A 21,981-nucleotide genomic window follows, 5' to 3' on the forward strand; every position below is an offset into this window, starting at 1 on the left:
AGTAGGGATACAACGTGTCTGTACTTCACGGAATCTCACCGGGACACTCACTCATGTCGAAGATGTCCTTCTGGGTGCTGCCGTTGGCATGAGTGGCCCCGGGCTGGGGCTTCCCTTTCTCCAGGCTCTGCACATTGACGTACGATGGGTCGTCGAACAGGTCAGAACGGCTGCTGCTCTTCCCAGGCTGTGTAAACCTGTTCGGGACGGCACCTGCGGAGGTCACAGGGCACCAGGTCAAAACAGGCTGCTTCACCACTGCAACCCTCCATGGTGCCCTGGTGCCCGCAGGTACGTGGAGAGAGATGGTGGGCTTTCCAGGAATTGCCCAACAAGGAATATCGGACCTGGCCTGAGGAACGCTGAGAGCGCTCAGCAGGCATGTGGCACTACTGGTGGGGGGGGGGGGGGGGGGGGAAGAGAGGATGGTGGAGCAATGGAGGGAGGGGGAGGAAGAGAAGGGGAGGGAGAGAGGAAGGGAAAGAGAGAGGGAAGAGAGACAAGAGGGGTAATGGGGAGAAGGAGGGAGTGGGGTTGTGGGTCAGAGTAGTGAGGGAGGTAAAGGGAGTGAGTGGAAGGAAGGGAGAAGGGTAGGGGTGGAGGAAGAGGGATGGAATAGGGGAGAGTGATTGAGAGAAAGGGGGAGGCTAAGAGGGAGGGAGCGAGAAACAAAGAGGGGAGAGGGCAGAGGGGCAATGAGGAGAAAAGGTCAGAGGAGGAAGGAGGGAAGAAGGAAAGGAGAAGGGAGAGTGGTAAGGGACAAGGAAGGGGGTTGAGGGATAGAGAGGGCAGAGGGAGAAGTGGGAGAAGCTCACAGTTAACAACTCAGGTTAACTAGCTTTCATCATATAGGTGGACACTGGGAAAATTAAGAAGAGTTAAATATCCCCACAATGTTATTGAATAAGAACAGGGTAGAGGGACCGAGTAGCTTTCCAGTAGAGCCAATGCCTCATGGCTCCAGGGACGCGGGTTTGAGCCCAACCTCTGGCGCTCTGTGTGTATATGCATGTATGCTTGTGATCATGTGGAGACTGCTTGTTCTCCCTGTGACCGTGTGCGTTTCTCTTCCCACATCCCACTGGCAGACCTCAGCGTGCTACTCTGATTGATCCACTGGGAATCAGTCCGTAACCCAGAAGCAATGATCGGCGAACCCACCCCGCCGCTCACCTTGTACCGTGGATGGATGCTTTTGAGCGTCAGAGGAGCGAATGTCGTAGAGATTCCCAGATGTCTGGCCGACAGGCTGCACAAACAGAGGTGAACGGGAAGTAAAACAGCTGGATAGGAGTCTGAAAACATTTGAATTTCTACTGCACAGGCTTTACAAGACTATTAAATGAATTTTAATTCTGTAATTCCTGGTGGGATTTGAACTCAGGCCTCTGCATAGGTTCATACAGCATGGAAAGAGGCCCTTTGGCCCACCAAGTTCGTACCAAACACAAGCCACCCATGTACACCCTATGTCCCTATTTCATTTTATTTTCTCCCCAGATTCTATTCCCCCCCACCTAAGGGGAGGAGGTTTAACCCACTGACTCCCCGTCTCAATGGGATGTGGGAGGAAACACACGCAGTTACGGGGAAAATGTGCAAACTTCCTGTGCGTGTGTATACACACACACACAGAGCCAAGACAAAGCAGCCCATCTTCATCCCTAGATTGTCTCTCCCTCCACCACAGCAGGTGTAGTGTGCACTGTCTCTAAAACGCACCACGGCCTATTCCAACAATCCCTCCTGAACCCACCAGTTCTCCTGCCAAGTGGAACAGCATCATCCATAGGCTCCCCCTCAGCCTACTGATCATTCACTGCTGCGACATCGGAGCCGTACAGCAACACCGTACGGATGTGTGCCCTTCAGCCGAACCACGGTATCCACACAGCTAGTCCTGGTTTCCTGCATTCGGCTCACATCCCTCCAAGCCCCATCCTCAATGTACAATCCAAGTGTTTCTGAAATGATAGTACTGTACCTACCTCAACCACTTCGTCTAATAGCTTGTTCCATACACTCAGGACCCTTTTAAACCTATGCCCCCAAGTTTTGAATTTCCTTACACTAGCGAAAATAATTGCTTCCACCCACCTTTTAAGAGACGATGTTTCCAATAGTGGGAAGAGTCTAGGACCAACAGGCACAGCCTCAGAACAGAGGGACACCCCTTTAGAATAAGATGAGGAGGAATTCCTTTATCTGAGGGAGGTGAATCTGTAGAATTCATTGCTCCAGATGGCCGTGGTGACCAAGTCATTAAATACATTTAAAGTGAAGATTGATGTTGTTGATCAGTAAGGGGGTCAAAGATAACATGGAGAAGGCAGGAGAATGGAGTTAAGGGGATAATAAATCAGCTGTGAGAGAATGTGGAGTGGATTGAATGGATTGACTTTGCTCTTATGGACTCCCTTTATTTTTCAAAAAATTTTATTTGGAAATACAGCACGGGAATAGACCCTGCTGGAAAATGAGCACCGGCTGCCCTATTACATCCACGTGACCAATTAACATACTAGCCCATACGTCCTTGGAACGTGGGAGGAAACCAGAGCACCCGCATAGACTCACGGGGAGAACGCATAAGCTCCTTACACACAGCAGAAGAATTGAATCCAGGCCGCTGACTCTGAAATCTATGCTGCTTATAATTTTAAACAGTTCTATAAGGTTGTCCCCTCGCTCCTACATTCCAAGATGCAAACAGCCCAATCTCTCCCTATAACTCAGGCCCTCAAGTCCTGGCAGCATCCTTGTAAATCTTCACCGCACTCTTTCTAGTTAAATAACATTTTTCTAATTAACAGGGTGACCATAGCTGTACTTGATACTCTGTCCTACCAACACCATGTCTGAATCCCAGAACTCTGTCCCCATCAGAACCACAGGAGCACCTTTCCCCACACAGACTATGGTGATTCAAGATGGCGGTAAACCACCTCACCCTACTCTCGAGGGGCAATGAGGGATGGGCGATGAATGCTAGTCTTTCTGGTGACTACACCACCGCAGGGGCTCAGCGAGAACCGATCGATGTGTGGCACACAATACAGGACACTGACCAACGTGGCTCCCATGTGATTGGGCAGTTGAGATGACGCAGCTGAACTCCTGGGGGCCGCCACCCCTTCCCGCTGCCTGATATCCACCAGCCCACCAAGAGGGGGCTCCTTGCCCGGGAAGTCGTTGTAGTACTGGTGGTCTGCTTGCTCATCCTCCTCCTCGTCCCATGCCGAGGCATCAAATCCTGCCATCCTTGAGCGTGCCGGGAACACAGAAACAAAAGACAGATTAGCATTCAAAATGGGGCGATGGCACAACAGGTAGACCGTTGACACGTGGTTCCCGAGACTGTGTGTCAATGTTGACATTGTGTGTGTGTGTGTGTGTGTGTGTGTGTGTGTGTGTGTGTGTGTGTGTGTGTGTGTGGTTTTTATGTTCTCCTTGTGACCGTGTGGGCACAGCAGTTCCCCCCATTCCCAACCTAATGATGAAAGTCACTCCCCAGGGTGTGCGGATAAGGGGTAAGTTCTGCAAGGAGTTGATGGGAATGTGGCTCAGTGTAAATAGGTGGCTGGTGGTCAGAATGGACTCAGTGGGTAGAAGGGCCGCTTGTTGTGCTATGTCTGACTTTGAGACTCTGGTCTGTCCTTCTCCTTGAGTCTGTCTATTCTCCCTGTCTCTCTCTGAGACTTTCGCTCTCTCTTTCCCTATCCCTTTCCTCCATGAGAATCTCTATTTATCTCTCCCTCCTTGAGAATCTTCTGTATCCCTATTCCTCCCCAAGAATCTCTCTCTCCATCCTTCTCCCTCCCCTTCCTTGAGTATTTCCCGGAGTCAAACACAAAGTGAAGCTCCCTCTACACTGTCCCATCACACACTCCCGGGGTCAGACACAGAGTAAAGCTCCCTCTACACCGTCCCATCACACACTCCCGGGGTCAGACACAGAGTGAAGCTCCCTCTACACCGTCCCATCACACACTCTCAGGGTCAGACACAGAGTGAAGCTCCCTCTACAGTGTCCCATCACACACTCCCGGGGTCAGACACAGAATGAAGCTCCCTCCACACTGTCCCATCACACACTCCTGGGGTCAGACACATAGTGAAACTCCCTCTACACTGCTCCATCACACACTCCCGGGGTCAGACACAGAGTGAATCTCCCTCTACACTGCTCCATCACACACTCCCGGGGTCAGACACAGAGTGAAACTCCCTCTACACTGCTCCATCACACACACCCTCTCCACTATCCTTCTGCTGTGTTGAAGAGGGATCGGCAGGATATCCATCTGTGAGGAAACTTCTACCTTGCTTCTACCACACTTCGAATTGTTAGGGAATTTTCTCAGAACAAACCCAGCAGCACAATAAAAGCATGAGACACCCCTTGCAGTACCAAAAGCCCAGTACTTAGAACGCCGCACTAAATCCATTCAGTTTATAGACAACAACTCAGCATGGACAGCCAACCACTGAAAGGGCAAATCTAAATAACTCAGTGTGGTGTTAATTGAGCCTTGGTCTGAATGGCTGGCAGAGTAAACTGAACAGACTGGGACATAAAGAGTGACAAGCTGGCAGCTTGTTTGAGCCCACATCCAGCATTTGTTGGCATTATCCATCGCCAGGAGCTAATATGTGACACATGGGCTGCCTGCGCTGCATGAAGATGAGAGACTTCCAGCTGTTTCTTCAACAGGGCTGAGAATGTCATCCTGCTGTTGGGCCAGGATCACTAAAGATGCCATGGTAGCACAGCGGTCAGCCCAACACTTTACAGCTTGGGACATCGGGAGTTTGAGCATTCTTCCCATGAACGCTTGTGCTTTTTCAAGACGTTCTGGTTCCCTTCCATATTCCAAAGACGTACGATCAGGTTGTTGTAAATTGTCATGTGAGTAGGGTGGGGTTAAACAGGTGTGCTGCTGGGCGGTACGGCTTGCTGGGTCGAAAGGATCTATTCTGTGTTGAATCTCTAAATAAATAAAATAAAGTACGTTCAGACAGCCCAACAGCAGAATAAAGCTCAAATGATGGCGGATCAAGACTTGCTGTGGAGTTTTCTCTAATGTACTATTATTACTATGGGCAGCACAGTATTGTAGCAGTTAGCGATTGTAATCGGGGTTCAATTCCCGCTACTGTCTGCAAGGAATTTGTGTTCTCCCCATGACCACGTGGGTTTCCTCCAGCTGCTCCCACATTCTGAAGATGGACGCGTTAAGTTGTGGGCATGCTATCTTGGTACTGGAAGCCTGGGCTACCCTTAGCACATGCTCAGATCGTGTTGGTCTTTGACGCACACTGCACATTTCAACGCTGCAATGTATATGTGACAAATAAAGCTACTCCTTTTAGAATCAAGCACATGATGTATGTTTAGCCTATAGCACATAAGCAACCAGTCATAGAGACATACACAAAGCACGGAAACAAGTCCTTCAGCCCAACTGTTCCATGCCAACTAAGTTGCCCACATAAGCTCATCCTTTTAGCATGTTTCCTATCCATGTACCTGTCCAAGTGGCTTCTAAATGATATTATTGTACCTGCCTCAACCACTTCCTCCAGCAGCTCATTTTACATACACACCACCCTCTCTATGAAGAAGTTGTGTCTAAGGTCCTATTTCAATCTTTCTCTCCTCATCTCTGCCATAAGACACAGGAGCAGAATTAGGCCATTTGGCCCACTGAGTCTGCTCCACCATTAGTTGATGTTTGATTTTTTTTCCTCAACCCCATTCCCCTACCTTCTCCCCATAACCCATCAAGAACCATGAATTTATCAATCCCTGCCTTAAATATATCCACTGCTCAGCACCACATGGTAATGAATTCCACCTTCTGGCTGGAGAAATTCCTCCTCGTCTCAGTTCTGAAGGGACATCCCTCTATTCTGATGAACCCACCAACCACACATACCGTTGGGATGTGAGAGGGAACTGGAGAATTGTGGGGAAACCCATGCAATCACGGGAAAAGTGTGTAAATTGAACACTCATGCAACACCAGAGGTCGGTATGGACATAAACACACAAGCGCAATGATGGAAGATGGGAATGCAAGATGCCATGTCTCTGGAGTCACAAGGTAGTGTCTCTATCCACTGCGCCATCAGGTCTTTGAAGCTCTTCAGCCCACAGAGTGTGTGCGCTCAGAGTTTAGGTGCACTGGGAGTGAGGAAGACTACATGGATCAGGTGCAGGGAGTTTGTTACTGATGTGAGTAATGCCAGAATTTATTGCCCATCCCAGCGGAGTCTGAACTGCAGAGGAAATTAGGAGTCAACCACTGTGATAGACCAGAAGTCACAATTATGGTCAGAATAGCTGAGAACGGAGGATTTCTTTCCCCATGGCATGCTGAACTTTACTGTTTTATTCCAAATTTACATAATTGTACTTGAAAGTACCAGCTACCTTGCTGGGATTTCACTTAAACTGGAAAGAGTGCAGAACAGAATTGCAACGATTTTGCTGGACTTCTCTTTGCCTGAGTTAGAGGGAGAGGTTGGGCAGGTTAGGACTTCATCCCTGAGTGTGTAGAAGACTGAGGAGTGACCTTATAGGTATATAAAATCAATAGTGGCATAGATAGATAGAATGAATGCACACAGCCTTTTCTCCCCAGGGTTGGGGAGCTTTAAACTAGATGGCACAGGTTTAAGTTGAGAGGGCAGAGATTAAATAGGAACCAGAGGGGTAACCTCTTCACCCGGAGGCGATCAGTTTATGAAATGAATGACTAGAGGAAATGATTATGGCACATATAATACCTACTTCTAACAGACAGTTGGACAGGTACACAGAGACACAAGAAATACTGGAAATCAAAAGCAACACACAAAAGGCAGGAGGAACTCAGTGGGTCAGGCAGCATCTGTGGAAAAAAATGGACAGTCAACATTTCAGGTTGAAACCCCTCACCACGACTCTCTCCACCTTTTTATAATGGTTGTCTCCCCTCGTTTCCAGTCCCAATGAAGGGTGTTGACTCGCAACATTGACTGGCTATTTCCCTCCGCAGGTTCTGCCTGACACGCTGAATTCTTCTGGCTTAGTTTGTGTTGGGCAGGTTCATAGATAAGAAAGGTTTGTAGGGACAAGGGCCAAATCTTGATGGGGCACCTTGGTCAGCGTGGGCTGAATGGCCTGCTTCTTTGCTGTATGACTTTGAGACTCAGTGCCATGATCTGACATGGAACACAACTCATGCAAAGACACCCCAACCTGATGCGCCCTGACGTTACCTGTCATGCGGGGTCACGAGTTTGGGCGGGTTCTTCAGGTACTGTTTGAAGCGCAGCTCGAAGGCCTGTCCAATGGTGCTGATTACGTCCTGTGCCAGACCATCTGAGCACTCGAGGATGTGGCAGGCTGCAAGGGAGATGGAGGGTTAACAGAGCAGTCACTGGATAAAGGAGTACGGGTGCTGAAGGGTGTTGGAACGGGTTGTAGAACTGTTACCTTGTACTTTTCCTATAGCTTAACCTTCCTGTGCTTGCTTGTATTTTTATATCTATATGTGTAATTGTTCTGTGAATTTTCCAGTAATTACACTACAGCTGCTTCTGTACTTTTCTAGAAACCTCCTAGTTTTCAGCAGTAGGTGTCAAGCTAATTGAATTTAGTTATTCATAGGTTAATTGTTATCGCTGGAATTTTTGTTAACTCTGAATATGAAGTGACCCCAACTTTTTTCCTTTATTCTCTCAACTCCTCTTTCTTGTCTAATCTCCTGTATTGCAACACTTAATAAAATAACCGTAAGTAATAAGTTTTATGCCTCATCCTCGAGTTCCAAACAACCTCGGATCACCAAAGTATCAGGATCCAATAAGGAAGAGTATATGGGGGACGTACCTCTTTGATTCACAGGATCTTTGGCAACATAAGCGACATACTCAACAGTATCCTGCAAAGGGGAACAAGGAGACCAGGGTTACAACACTGCCCATGTGCAGCCAAGGAATCCTTACATTGACTCCAGTCACAGAGATACAGTAAGGGAACGCCTCCAGAAACCTCGATTCGATCACGACTTCCTGCACTGTGCATGTTTCTCCAGGCGATTGCAAGGGTGTCCCTGGGTGCTCAGTTTCCAATCACATGCGGCTGGGGGTTGGCATGCACTCGGTGGCCTGAAGGGCCTCGGAGCAATTGAACTGAATGGAGCAGCGTACATGAAGGGCTGAATGGACTCCTGGCCCTGTCAGGTGAATAGTTCCACTCTAGTTTCCCTGCTTCCACCCACGCCAGCCATTAGGTCCCCACAACCACTTCCAAAGAAAGTGAGTACCACGTGCCAACCACAAGCTCTGGGGTCACGGACATGCTGGGAAAGGATAAGCACAACAGACAGCGTACATACTTACTGGGTCCCCTCCTGAGGCAAAGGATATGGACTGCATGTGGTGGTTAGCAATTATCTGCAAGACAAAGACATTTTTGTCAGTGTTGGTGACAAAGAAACGATACAACCGGTTTAAAATTACATCAAAAGCAGATGCTGCTTGAGGCAACACACACAAAACTCAGCAGGTCAGGCAGCATCTATGGAGGGAATTGAAAAGACAGCCATTTGGGCTGACACTCTTCATTTAGACTGCATCCCCGCTGAGGTAACGATGCCTGCCCAGTCACTAATAGTGGGGTTTGGTCGCGTAACAGAGCAAGGATCGGTAACTCACCCAACACACATGAAATGCTGGAGGAACTCAGCAATTCAGGTAGCACTTACGGAGCAAATGAACAGTCGAGGTTTCAAGCTGAGACCCCACATCAGAAGTGGAAAGGAAAGGGGCAGTGGTCAGAACGTGAGGATGAGGAAGGAATACATGCTAGGCAGGTGAGAGGTGAGACCGGGCGAGGGGAGTGGTGTGTGGGTGGGAGAGGAAATGAAGTATTATTCTGGTAGAGGAAGGTGGGGGGGGGGGGCAGTGTGGATGGGGAAAGGGAGGGAGGAGGGAGGAGGTGGGGTAGGGGGTAGGGAGGGGGTTGGAAGGTAGGGGAGGAAAGGGGGTGGGTAGATGGATGGGAGAAAAGGGGTGAGTTGGTGGGGGTGGAGAGGGGGTTTGGGGTAGGTGGTTAGAGACAAAGGAGGATAAATAACAGAGGGACAGATAGGACGAGAGTCACAAAGACACACATAGCATAAAAAGTGGCCCTACCCCAACCCCTCCTCACTTCTTTCCCTCCATACCCCTTGCCTCCCTCCCTACCCCATCCCTCCATATCCCTTCCCTCCCTCCATCTGCCTGCCCTCCCTCTGTGAATTTTCTTGCATCACCATACATCCATGTCTCCCCTCCATGCACACACCCATCACCGACAGCACACCCCTACGCACGTCACAGCTGGGGACGGGCCCTGTACCTGCTTGCAGTCAGGCGCCATGAGGTTGAGGCTGCTGGTGGAGATGGTCAGGGTGATGGGCAGCCCAGCGAACTGCAGGTTGCTCTTCCCCAGGATGGCGGACAGGGACCGGCTGCAGGGCTGTCAGATGCAAGGGACAGGTGGTCAGTGTAAATGTGGCAAGCCTGCTCATTGTCACTGAAATTAGTTGCTACACTCGTTGTTTTGTAGCAACGGTACTGTGCATGCATAACAAATGACTACAAGTTACAATAAAATAAATAAATACTGCTAAATCAGAATAGCGGGGTAGTGTTCATGGCCCATTCAGAAAGCTGATGGTAGAGTAGGAGAAGCTGTTCCTAAAACATCAAGTGTGGGTCTTCTCCCCGATGGCAGTAACGAGAAGAGGGAATGTCCTGGATGGTTAGGTCCTTCTTGATGGATGCCACCTCTTTGAGGCACCACTCTGGAAGATGTCGTCAATCTGTGGCAAAGGTTGATCCTGTGATGGAATTTGCTAAATCTACAACCCTCTGCAGTCTCTTGCAATCCTGTGCTTTGGAGCCTCCACACCAGAAACTAATACAACCAGTTAGAATGCTGTCCCTTTGGGGCATTCCAAATCTCCACAACCTTTTCATGATGGTATCAATGTGTTGGGCCCAGGATAGACCTTCTGAGATGTTGATGCCCCGGAGCTAGAAGCTGCTCACCCTTTCCACTGCTGACCCCTCAATGAAGACTGATGTCAGTTCCTTTGATTCCCCTTTCCTGAAGTCCACAATCAAATTCTTGGTCTAAAATCAGCACATATTCACACTCACCCCCTCTGAGTTCTTTGTCAGGCTTTGGAAGGATACTCTACTCCCTAGTATATGTTGGAAACAGAAAAAAAAACAATCGCAGAAGGAAGATCTGTGCAGCTAAGCACAGCTCCAATGCCATCTTCAAATCTTCTGATGACACCATTGATGTGGGATAAATCACAAGCAGTAGTGAGAGGTACTGTTGAAAGAATCCTGATTGGTTGCATCATGGTCTAGAATGGCAATCTGAATTCGCAGGGATGCAAATAACTGTAGAGAAGAGTGGACTCTGTCCAGTACTTCATTGGAACATCCCTTCCCACCATCAGCAGACAACCCGCAAGAAGACAACACCCATTATCAAAGACTGAGCCATGCCATCGTCTCGTAGTTACCATCAGACAGGAAGTACAGAAACCTTAAGTCCCACCCCACCAGATTCAGGAACAGCTACTTCCCTTCAACCATTTGCTTCCTGAACCAACCATCACAACCTAAATCACTATCTTGGTACAGAAACACAATGGCAACTTTGCATTAAAATGAATTTCTAAAAATGTTTATTTTTTTTAGCAATGCAGCGTGGAATCGGCCCTTCAAGCCACACTAACCGGCAGTTCTCGACAACCTCAATATAACCCTAACCTAATTACAAAACAATTTACAATGACCAATTAACCTGCCTGGTATATTTTTGGACCAAGAAAGGAAACTGGAGGACACGGGGAAAACCCATGCTCTCCTTGGGAAGGACGTACAGAGGGCGCTAACTCCAACGTCTGGAGATGTAACAGCTGTTATGCTACCGTGTGCCTATTTTTTGTTGTAATTGTACTGTTTGTGAAAGTTGTGTATAATTTATGTATAATTAATGTTTTCTTGAGAAAGGTGCTTATCTGATGCTGTTTGCCTGTGATGCAGCTGCAATAAGTTTCTAATTGCACCTGTGCACACGTGGAATTGTGCAAGTAACAATAAATTTTAAGTTTGACATCAGTGATTATACTTGCATGAAACTTACGATTCAGGAATTGGCTATTAATGTGGTTTGGTGCCACATCCTCTCACAATCTATCAGGTCAGCAGAAAAGGTCATCTGTTCCGTTTCACGTTGAGACCAGAGAGTAGAGATGTTCACCATGAAGAGGGGAGACAGGGGGTCATAGGTGTTAGGTGTATTCAGGTATGTTGGGATGAGGGGCAGATGGAGGTGAGTGTGTGTGTGTGTGTGTGTGTGTGTGTGTGTGTGTGTGTGTGTGTGTGTGTGTGTGTGTGTGTGTGTGTGTGTGTGTGTGTGTGTGTGTGTGTGGTGGAGGGGGGGGGTGGAAGTTTTGATAAGTGGATGATAAGTGAAGACAACCAAGATCTGCAAATAATTGAATCTGTTAAAGAAGGTTGATTGGTTGATGTGGAATTAGGTAAGGGAAGTAGGGAGGCGTGGAAGCAGTAGAGAGGAGAAGATCCGGTGGGAGGAGTGTGTGGGTGAATGGGTAGATGGAGTAAATAAGGGAGAGAAAAGAAACAGAGTTTCTGGGAGCTGATGGGGGCAGGGGGGTGGGTTGGAAAGTAGAGTTTGTGTGGAATGACCTGAGTACATCAGAATGGGGAAGAAACGGACAGAGAGGGAGCTGGCTACATGAAATTTGAGGAATCAGATAGCTGTTGGGTATTGTTTTGAAGCACTGAGAAAGAAATCATTGGGTTTGGATGGTTAACCATGATGTTAAATTTCAGAGCAAACTAGAGACAAAAATGCCTCTCAAAATTGCCTACCTTTCTGTTATCACTGATGTAAGTCAACAAATGTGTTATTTTGTGGCAGTACAGTGAAATACACAATATATTACAAAGGACAATAATATGTGTATATACAGTACATTTCATTGTAATCTATAGTATATTTTTATAGTAATTAAATAAGTAATGCAAAAAGAGAGCAAAAATATGAGGTAGTGTTTGTGGGTTCATTCATAAATCTGATGGAAAAGGGGTAAAAGCTGTTCCTAAAATGTTGAGGGGATCCACAGTTTTTGGCAGAGGGAGAGCTCAAGGACAGCAGAGGAGTGCACAGACTCGGAGTGAATTCCAGAGTTTGAGGCAGCTGAATCAAAACCAGAATTAGGTTTAATATCGTTGCAAAATGTTGTGAAATTTGTTGTTATGTATTGCAATTTACTGCTGCCGCAAAACAATAAAAGCTATAATTTACAATAATAAGTCTATATCAAGGCCTTACATTGGTCAGGATTGACCATGGGTCTTGCCGTCTACGTGATGTACAAGTCAGGGCAGGACAATACAGTTGCTCACATAGCAGGCTCCCACTCTCCATGCCGCTGATGAATCCAAAGGAAGGGTAGAAATAGATACAGTTGCAGGAGTTACCAGTCAACATTGGACTCAATGCAGGACTGCTTTAGGGATTCCAGCTCTGGATTTTCCCTCGGGATTTACTCCTGAAGGCTTCCCCATGAATGGCTATAGATGTAAGGCAGTGAAGGCTTGACATCAAAGTTTTCCCGAGATGAGTCGCCAAACATGGCTGATAAGCCCCATCTGCTCCAAGTGACTGTTTTAAGGCGCCAGTAACTTGCCTTTGCTCCTTCTCCTGTCAGTAGAAGCAGTTCTGCTAGGCTTAGTCACTAAGCCACACGTAAAGGCCAGAAGCTGGACTTGGTTGTCATCGGCTTTTTGAGATGCATGCCATTGGAAGCATTTAATAGGTAGTGGGAGTTTATCCCCAACTCCACCCAGGCTATCTGATGGCAGCGGTTAAGAAGCTGTTCCTGAAATGTTGAATGCATCTGTCTTTAGCTCTTGTACCTCATCTTTGGTGGTAACAATGAGAAGACAGCATGCCTGAGTGATAGGGATCCATAATGATGGATGCTGCCTTTTCGAGGCATCGCCTTTTGAAGGTGTTCTGGGCTAGTGCCCGTGATGGAGTCAGCTGAGTTTACAACTTTCTGTGGCTTTTTCTGATCCTGCGCAGTAGCCCCTCCATACCAGACAGTGGTGCAACTAGTTAGAATGCTCTCCACAGTATATCTGTGGAAATTTGCGAGTGTCTTTGGTGACACACCAATTCCGTTCAAACCTCTATTTCAATACAGGTAGTCCCCGAGTTATGAACATCTGACTTATGGACAACTTGTTCTTGCGAACCAAGGAAGGAGAATGCCATCTGCTATTTTAAGTCGGATCGCGACGCCGTCCGCCATTTTAAGTTGTTGCTGTTGACACTGTGTTGAGTTTTTAACTTTGTATTTGGCTTATCTTAGTAAGATTCACCCTGACCCTGCCCCCCTCACCCCCCCCCCCCACCGTTCCAGTCGGCTGGTGGCGCAGTGAGATCAGTGCCAGGCTGGAGAACGGAGTTTCCCGAGTTCAATCCAGTGACAGACCTCTCCTGTGTGCTGGGTTGATGTCAATCCAGTGACTCCCGTACCATCCGTGTTGGGTTGATGTCAAGCTCGCAACTCAACCTTGTAAAAAAAAACACTGCCACTTCCAGTTTAAATTCCCACGCGGAATGTTGTGGATGATCAAATGCCCAAACCCAGGACAGCCGCCACTTGTCCCATTTAGCCTGTCACAGTGCGGAGGTCCTTAGGACCCAGCGGACCTCAGGAGCCGGCAGAGGTCGGGAGCCGCCACCTGCAGTGTTTCTGTTCCATTGACGGGAAGCAATCGTGATTGAAAATAAAGCATTTGGAAAGAGGTGAAACGCCATCAGTCATTGGAAAAGCGTAAGGCTACAGTTGGTCAACGATCGGAACAACTTTAAAGGATAGCAGATAAAGTGAGAATAATGGAGCATGTGAAAGGCCCTGCCCCGAGGAAAGCTACAATTATTACTAAGCAACGCAGTGGTTTAATTATTGGAACACAAACGTTTCTTAAGTGTTTTATATGCACAGAAATATAACCATATAACCATATAACAATCACAGCACGGAAACAGGCCATCTTGGCCCTCCTAGTCCGTGCCGAACCCTTAATCTCACCTAGTCCCACCTACCCGCACTCAGCCCATAACCCTCCACTCCTTTCCTGTCCATATACCTATCCAATTTTACCTTAAATGACACAACTGAACTGGCCTCTACTACTTCTACAGGAAGCTCATTCCACACAGCTATCACTCTTTGAGTAAAGAAATACCCCCTCGTGTTTCCCTTAAACTTCTGCCCCCTAACTCTCAAATCATGTCCTCTAGTTTGAATCTCCCCTACTCTCAATGGAAACAGCCTGTTCACGTCAACTCTATCTATCCCTCTCAAAATTTTAAACACCTCGATCAAATCCCCCCTCAACCTTCTACGCTTCAATGAATAGAGACCTAACTTGTTCAACCTTTCTCTGTAACTTAATTGCTGAAACCCAGGTAACATCCTAGTAAATCGTCTCTGCACTCTCTCTAATTTATTGATATCTTTCCTATAATTCGGTGACCAGAACTGCACACAATATTCCAAATTTGGCCTTACCAATGCCTTGTACAACTTTAGCATTACATCCCAACTTCTGTACTCAATGCTTTGATTTATAAAGGCCAGCGTTCCAAAAGCCCTCTTCACCACCCTATCTACATGAGACTCCACTTTCAGGGAACTATGCACAGTTATTCCTAGATCTCTCTGTTCCTCTGCATTCCTCAATGCCCTACCATTTACTCTGTATGTTCTATTTGGATTATTCCTGCCAAAATGTAGAACCTCACACTTCTCAGCATTAAACAATATGTAAAATGTAATATGTAAAACTCCAAAATGTAAAATATATACTATATACTAAGAGAAATGTTTGACTAACTGACGCTAAATAATACTGGATGTACTTGTTCGGACTTCTGTACAAATCTGACTTAAAGATGGACTCAGGAACGGAACTCGTACGTAACCCGGGGACTACCTGTATAGTCAATGTCATACCTTCTTTGTAACTGTATCAATAGGTTGATCCCAGGGTAGAAGCGTACATAAAAGATGTTGAGCTCATCTAGGAGTGAAGCATCACTGCCATTCATGATGTGGGAAGTCTTGGCCTGCAAACCCTCCCAGAGCTGACATACATTCGATTCCGTCTCCAACCTTAATTGGAATTGTTTCTTCACCCTTAATACAGTCTTTGTAGGTTATACGTGGACTTCTTGTCTATTTCTGGATCACCGGTCTTGAATGCCACAGATCCAGCCCACAGTAGGCTACAAAATCTCCTGGCTCATCATGGCTTTTGGTTTGGGTATGTCCGGTATGTTCCTGAAGGTGCATTCTCTTCCACACAGATCTTGATCAAGTCAGTGACAACTGTGGCATATTCATCTGGACTCAAAGATGAATCCCTGAATATTGTCCGGTCCAATGACTCAAAGCAGTGCTCAAAGTGCTCCTCTGCCTCCCTTGACCATACCCTTTTGGTCCTTGTCACTGATGCTGCAGTCTTTAGTCTCTGCCTATATGCTAGGAGTAGAAATACAGGCAGATGACTGTACTTTCCGAAGTATGGGCATGGGATGGCACGGTAAGCGTTCTTCATGGTGGTATAACAGTGGTTCGCTCCTCTGATTCCGCAGGTGTCACTGTTCTGTGACTTTTTTCCAGTGGGCCTGGTTGAAATCTTTCACACTAATAGGGAAGGCATCAGGGGGCACAATTTCGTGTGTGCTGATTATGTTGCTCGGCTCCTCCAGAAAGCACGGGTATCAGTAGCGGAGTGCATTGAATTGGTGGTAGGGTAGCAAGACTACACTTGAACCTCCCCACGTTCCAAACCCTTCTGGTCTACTCTGAGCATTACGGTAGCTCTCTGCCACATCCCGTTCCACTCCTAATGGAGTTCCCACCACTGCTCCATCTTCTGCCAGCTCAATAAATGTCATGGCTTTAGTGCTGCAAGAGTCCATTAAACGTCACCAAGATGAAATATTCAGAAAAATCAATGCAATTAAGTACTGACAGCACAAACTGGAATTATGTATAAACGCTTTTAGCAGCAGCTCTGGCCCAGGCAGGTTAATACATTCAGAGTGAAGGCTGAGACAGGGAGATGCTGAGAGAACAGCTGATAAACAGGCAGAACATCTTCATAATTGACCTACTATTTAAATAAAACAAGCTGTTTGACCCATATGGGCTGTGCTGGCCCACAACCCATGCAGGTCCCGAATGCTAGTTTAGCTTGATCGGAGCATATGCAGCTCACAAGAAAGAACTCACTCCTCTTGCCTGAAAGCCATTTCCTCTCTCATTAACTCTCCTTTACCACTCACCTGGGGTGACCACTCCAAGTAGTCACGGTGGAGATGTGCAGACACACACACACACGCACCAGATGCCAAGATCAAATCAGGGACTCTGGAACTACACCACTCTCAAGGTTGGCTTCCTCCCACCTGGCTCCATCTGTCTCACTTTTTTCTCTTCTTCCTTGCTTCCTTGTCTGTCTCTACCACAGCTGCTGTCTCCCGACTCTACCCCTCACTCTCCCCCACCAGCTCTATTTGCCCCACCTTGTCACCCTCATCTGGCTCCACATTCCTCCTTATCACCTCTCACACCGGCCATATTCCCTCAACACGCTTGGTCTTGAGAGTGACTTTCATTAGTTCAAGAGCTATGAGTTAACATTGCAGCTCTATGGAACCATGGTTAGACTGCACTTGGAATATTGTGCTCAGTTCTGGTCATCTCTTTCCATTTGTGCCGGGTTGAGTATCGAGCTAGCCACTCAGCCTCAAAAAAAATTCAAGGGTCGAGTCAGGAACGTTCATACCGTGACTCGGTTAATCCGAAAGGAGACCAATCCAGACACCATGTGCCAGACAAGAATAGTTGTCTGGTGTGACACACTTAAAAAAAATCTCTTTATATATAGAGAGGGTGCAGAGGAGATTTGCCAGCATGCTGCCTGGATCAGACAGCATGTCTTAAGGACAGGTTGAACAAGTTGGAGGTTTTCTCTTTGGGACAAAGGAGGATGAGAGGCAACTTGAAAATGGTTGTTAACGTGGTAAGAGGCATTGATAGAGTGAATGGCCAGCCCCTTTTCCCTATGTTAGAAATGGTGAATACCCCAGGACATCCTTCACGTAATTGGAGGAAAGTATCAGGGTTATGTCAGGGGTAAGCTTTTTATTCCACACGGAGAGTGGTGGGTGTGTGGAACATATTGCCAGGAACGGTGGTAGAGTCAGATACATTAGGGACATTTAAGAGATATGGATGATAGAAAAAAACCAAGGGCTATGTGGGAGGGAAGGGTTAGATAGATCATGTGGTAGCTTAAAAGGCCAGCATAACACAAGGCTGAAGGACCTGTACTGTTCTAGGCTCTGACCATTCCTCTCCCTCCCGAGCTGGCAGATTCAGTTATCTTGCGTCTCCAGGAATGAGAGTCCTGTGGCAGGTGATGTAGAGTTGGCTTTCCAACACTGGTCAGAATGCTGACTCTGCTTCCCCTTACAGTATTTTCTGTAAGGATCTTACATCTCCAGCCTCTCTTCACTTCCCATTGAGGGAGACTGCAGGGAATCTTTGCAAAACTGCATAGGCCAGGCATGGGCAAACTACGGCCCGCGGGCCATATGCTTTTTAATCCGGCCCGCGGGCCATATGCTTTTTAATCCGGCCCGCAGAACTTGATGAAATTATATTAATAAACCTTGTTAACGTTTTTTCCCTGCAATTCTGGCGTCTTCCCAATAGATGATGCACTCTACATACATTGACCTTTGTTGGGGTGCAGCGTATTACTCCACATTTGTGCTTTACTTTGTGACCTTGTGGCGACCCATTTCCTGGCACTTCCAAACCGGCTCACAATTAGCCAGCGTTCCGGCTAAGAGAGATAGCCTGCGGGGATTTGCAAGCACAAAGCTCCGCATATTGGCGCGCTCTCACTGTTCTGTCATTGTGCGGGTCGTTGTTGAGTTTTGGCACAGGGGAGAATTGAATAAGAAGGAGCAGGACAAGTAGACCTGCATCTCCTACCGTTTTTGAAATAAAGACAGTCAGGAGGAGAGTGATGATGATAATATCTTGAAGGATAACAGAATTTTCAGTGCTTTAAAATAATAACTGTTACTATTAAAAAAAGCTGTATTTTATTCATTTAATTTTCAGTGTTTTAAAAGACATTTCAATAAATAGCTAAATACCATGGGACTTCAAAGACAGATATTTTGTTGTAATGCATTTGTTCATTTTCAATTGAAATTAAAGCACATGTTTTCTACATATCCCATGATATTTTATTTTCTCTTATGAGGTGTATTACCCAAACACTCCGTCCATCTGCTCCTGCTCTGGCCCCCCTGTCAAATTTTAGAACCCTTTGTGGCCCTCAAGTCAAAAAGTTTGCCCACCCCTGGCATAGGCCCTCCTTGGATTACAAACACCCATCTAATGTCTGAGCCAGACTGGCAGGAAGGAAGGGCATGGGTTTGCCAGCTACTGTGGGACGGCGAGCATCTACTACTGGCTGGGTACGTGGCGTTTCCTGTGCTTCCTCTCACTCTCCAGAAGGCGGCGGCGCCAGTGAACATGTGACCAACAGCAACATCTTCCAGACAGTACACTAATCTACTATCACTTCTTTTACATTCAAATGTCGTTCTGTTACTGTTGGATCTACATGTTGGTGGTGTGCTTTCAGGCTAATTGAGTGATCTGCCACTTTGCTGTTTGAGGGGGTTCCATGAGACAGTGAAATGTGTGGCCTCGAGGCCAAGAAGTCTGGAGAAGGGGCGCAAGACCACGATTGGCTTCATTTTTAACCAATCTTGCTGATTAAAGCATCAAGAAATATATATATATAAAGCATAAATATAATAAAAATTTAAATTATAAATCATAAATAGAAAATAGAAAGTAAGGTAGTGCAAATAAACCGAGAGACAGGTCCGGATATTTGGAAGGCACGGCCCAGATCCGGGTCAGGATCCGTTCAGCAGTCTTATCACAGTTGGAAAGAAGCTGTTCCCAAATCTGGCCGTATGAGTCTGCAAGCTCCTGAACCTTCTCCTGGAGGGAAAAGGGACAAAAAGTGTGTTGGCTGGGTGGGTCGTGTCCTTGATTATCCTGGCAGAACTGCTCCGACAGCATGCGGTGCAAAGTGAGTCCAAGGACGGAAGATTGGTTTGTGTGTTGTGCTGGGCTGTGTTCTCTCCATGTATCTCCATTACATCTGCCTCCAATACCACTTGACGGGCAATCCAGACCGTTCTTGGTGTAAAAATTTTTTCCATCGTATCTTCTTTGAACCTATCCCTTTCCCCTTAAATGGGCGAGCTCTTAGACATTTTGACCCCGAGATGGAGACTTAGATTCCATTGGCAATTATTAAATTGTTTTGAAAGCCAAAGATAACCAGAGTTTCCAATTTCTCTACCCTATTGATGCCTCTCATAATATTCTATCAGTTCTTCTCTCAGGCTCTGCCGTTCCAGAGAAAACAACCTAGGTTTGCCCAACCTTTTCTTAGCGCACATGCTCTCTTGTCTAGGTGGCATCCTGGTGAACCTCTTCTACATTCTCTCCAAGGCCTTCACTTCCTTCTTATAACAAGGCTACCAGAATTGAATGCAATACTCTAGATGCAGCCTAACTAGAGTTTCATAAGGATGCAACATAACTTCCTGACTCTTGAATTTAGTGCCTCAACTAATGAATACAAGTATACCATACACCGTCTTTATCTGTGTCTGAACTTCTGCCACCACTGTCACGGAGCTACGGACTTGAACCTCAAGAACATGAACCATGTTAAGGGTCCTGCCATTAACTGTGTACTGTCTCTTTACATTTGACTTCCAAAGTGCAACACTTTGCACTTGGTAAGCTTAAACCACATCTGCCATTTCTCCAGAACAGAACCCTGAAGTAACACGAGGATTGTTTGGATTCAGCTCTGAGGAAATACCAGGGACTACCAATGTCAGATGAGGGACAAATACAGATTCAGATTTATTTATCACAGGTACATCTGAACATACAGTGAAATGTGTCGTTTGCATTAACAACCAACATACCCAGGAAAGGATGTGCTGGGGGTGGGCAGCCCACAAGTGTTGTCACATTCCAATGCCAACATAGCATACCCACAATATTCAACAGAATAAAACAAGATTACCCTCTCAAGTGGAAGCAAGAAGACCCCAACGTTACTGCTGGAAGAAGGGCAGGTTCAGGAACCGCTACTTGATGAGGATCATCATCTGTATCTAGATTCAACATCTCAAGGATCTATCCTGGGCCCAACATATTGATGCAGCAACACAAAATCAGATGTATTTTATAAGGAATTTGAGGAGGACTGGTATGTCATCAAAGACTCTCGCAAATTTCTACAGACGTACTGTGGAGAGCATTCGAACTACTGCATCACTGTCTGGCATGGAGGGGCCACTGTACAGGATCGGAAAAAGCTGCAGAAAGTTGCCCACTCAGCCAGCTCCATCATGGGTACCAGCCTCCCTAACAACCAATATACCTTCAAAAGGCGATGCCTCAAAAAGTTGGCATCCACCATTACAGACCCCCACCACGCAGGACATGCCTTCTCATTGCTAGGAGGAAGTGGTCAGCAGGACCTGTACAGCTCAAGCAGTTCAATTCCTGCTGCTGTCTGTAAGGAGTTTCTACATTCTCCCTAAGACCGTGTGGGTTTCCTGTTTCCTCCCATAGTCTAAAGACATACTGGTTAGTAGGTTAATTGATCATCGTAGATTGTCCTGTGACTAGGCTAGGGTTAAATCAGGAGATTGCTGGTGGCGTGGCGCAAAAGCCCAGAAGGGCCTATTCTATGTTCAACTCTTATTCTTAATAAATAATTTTTAAAAATTAAAAATTAAAAGAAAGATCTTTATTTCACCTGTGCATACTTGGAGTTGTGTGTGTGACAATAAACATCTACACAACTGTATTGAAATTGTACGAAGTTCAATGAAATACCTTCCTCCTCCTGACTGCTCCCTTAGCTCCTGGCACAGCTTCACAGACCACGCCTATCGCTTCCCTGTGGGAAAGAAATGGCAAGGTGTAAGTTTGCAGATGACGCAAAGGCAGGTAGTATTGCGGATACAGAAGTTTGTCGTCGATTACAATGGGACAGAGCTGGGCTGAGAAGTAGCAGGTGGAGCTCAGTTGTGAAGTGATTCGTTTTGTAAGGTTGAGCTTGATGGCAGAGGACAAGGTTAATGGCAGGATTGTCAGCAGTGTGGAGGAACATAAGGATCTTGAGGTGCATGAGATCCCTCAAAATTGCTGCTTGGGGGGGGGGCGTCACGTGATGACATAGGGTCGAGACGTTGGGAATCCAGTTCCCTCGTAAAAAGTAATGAAATAGGGTTTAAATGAAGAAGAGTTAACAAATATCTACTAGAAACTATTTCTAAATAACTCAGGATTATCTTTTGATACGGCTCCCAAACTGAAACAGAAGAAAGATACTACTTCGAAGACTGCGCAAATCGGCGGAGAAAAATGTCTAACCGTCTCGGTGAAGCCTCGAACTCCCGGCGAAGTGCATGGCACTTCTGATGATGTAGGACCGGAAGTATGCATGAACAGGTATTAACAAAGCTACAAATCCCAACTACAGTTGGAAGTGAATCGGAAGTGGAATCAGACTCTTTGGGAAATTCAGCAGAAGAAGAGGAAAAGAAGGAAGAGATTAAAGGAGACATAAAAGATATCCTGATATATATTATGAATGAATTAAAAGCTATAAGAAGGATGCAGAATAAACTTGATAATGTGGTGGAAAAACAAAAGAAGATGGATAATAAAGTTAAAGAGATGG

At 46.5% G+C, this 21,981-nt stretch overlaps 1 protein-coding gene across 2 annotated transcripts in view; it reads right to left on the bottom strand.

The window, feature by feature from the left end:
• The window catches only part of LOC132399539 (SHC-transforming protein 1-like), a 51,908-nt gene that overhangs the window by 9,103 nt on the left and 20,824 nt on the right, over positions 1-21,981 (bottom strand). The window contains exons 3-10 of one of the 2 annotated variants that reach the window (XM_059980010.1): positions 21,132-21,195; positions 9,392-9,511; positions 8,392-8,445; positions 7,880-7,931; positions 7,267-7,393; positions 3,069-3,261; positions 1,174-1,249; positions 52-213 (exon numbers count right to left, since the gene is read on the bottom strand). In XM_059980010.1, the coding sequence (XP_059835993.1) occupies positions 52-213; positions 1,174-1,249; positions 3,069-3,261; positions 7,267-7,393; positions 7,880-7,931; positions 8,392-8,445; positions 9,392-9,511; positions 21,132-21,195 (848 nt within the window). Of the gene's footprint in view, positions 1-39; positions 214-1,173; positions 1,250-3,068; positions 3,262-7,266; positions 7,394-7,879; positions 7,932-8,391; positions 8,446-9,391; positions 9,512-21,131; positions 21,196-21,981 lie in introns of both variants that reach the window. The other variant, XM_059980009.1, reaches the window with a different exon arrangement.

This window comes from Hypanus sabinus, chromosome 9, assembly GCF_030144855.1.
Source record: "Hypanus sabinus isolate sHypSab1 chromosome 9, sHypSab1.hap1, whole genome shotgun sequence".
NCBI classification, from domain to species: domain Eukaryota; kingdom Metazoa; phylum Chordata; class Chondrichthyes; order Myliobatiformes; family Dasyatidae; genus Hypanus; species Hypanus sabinus.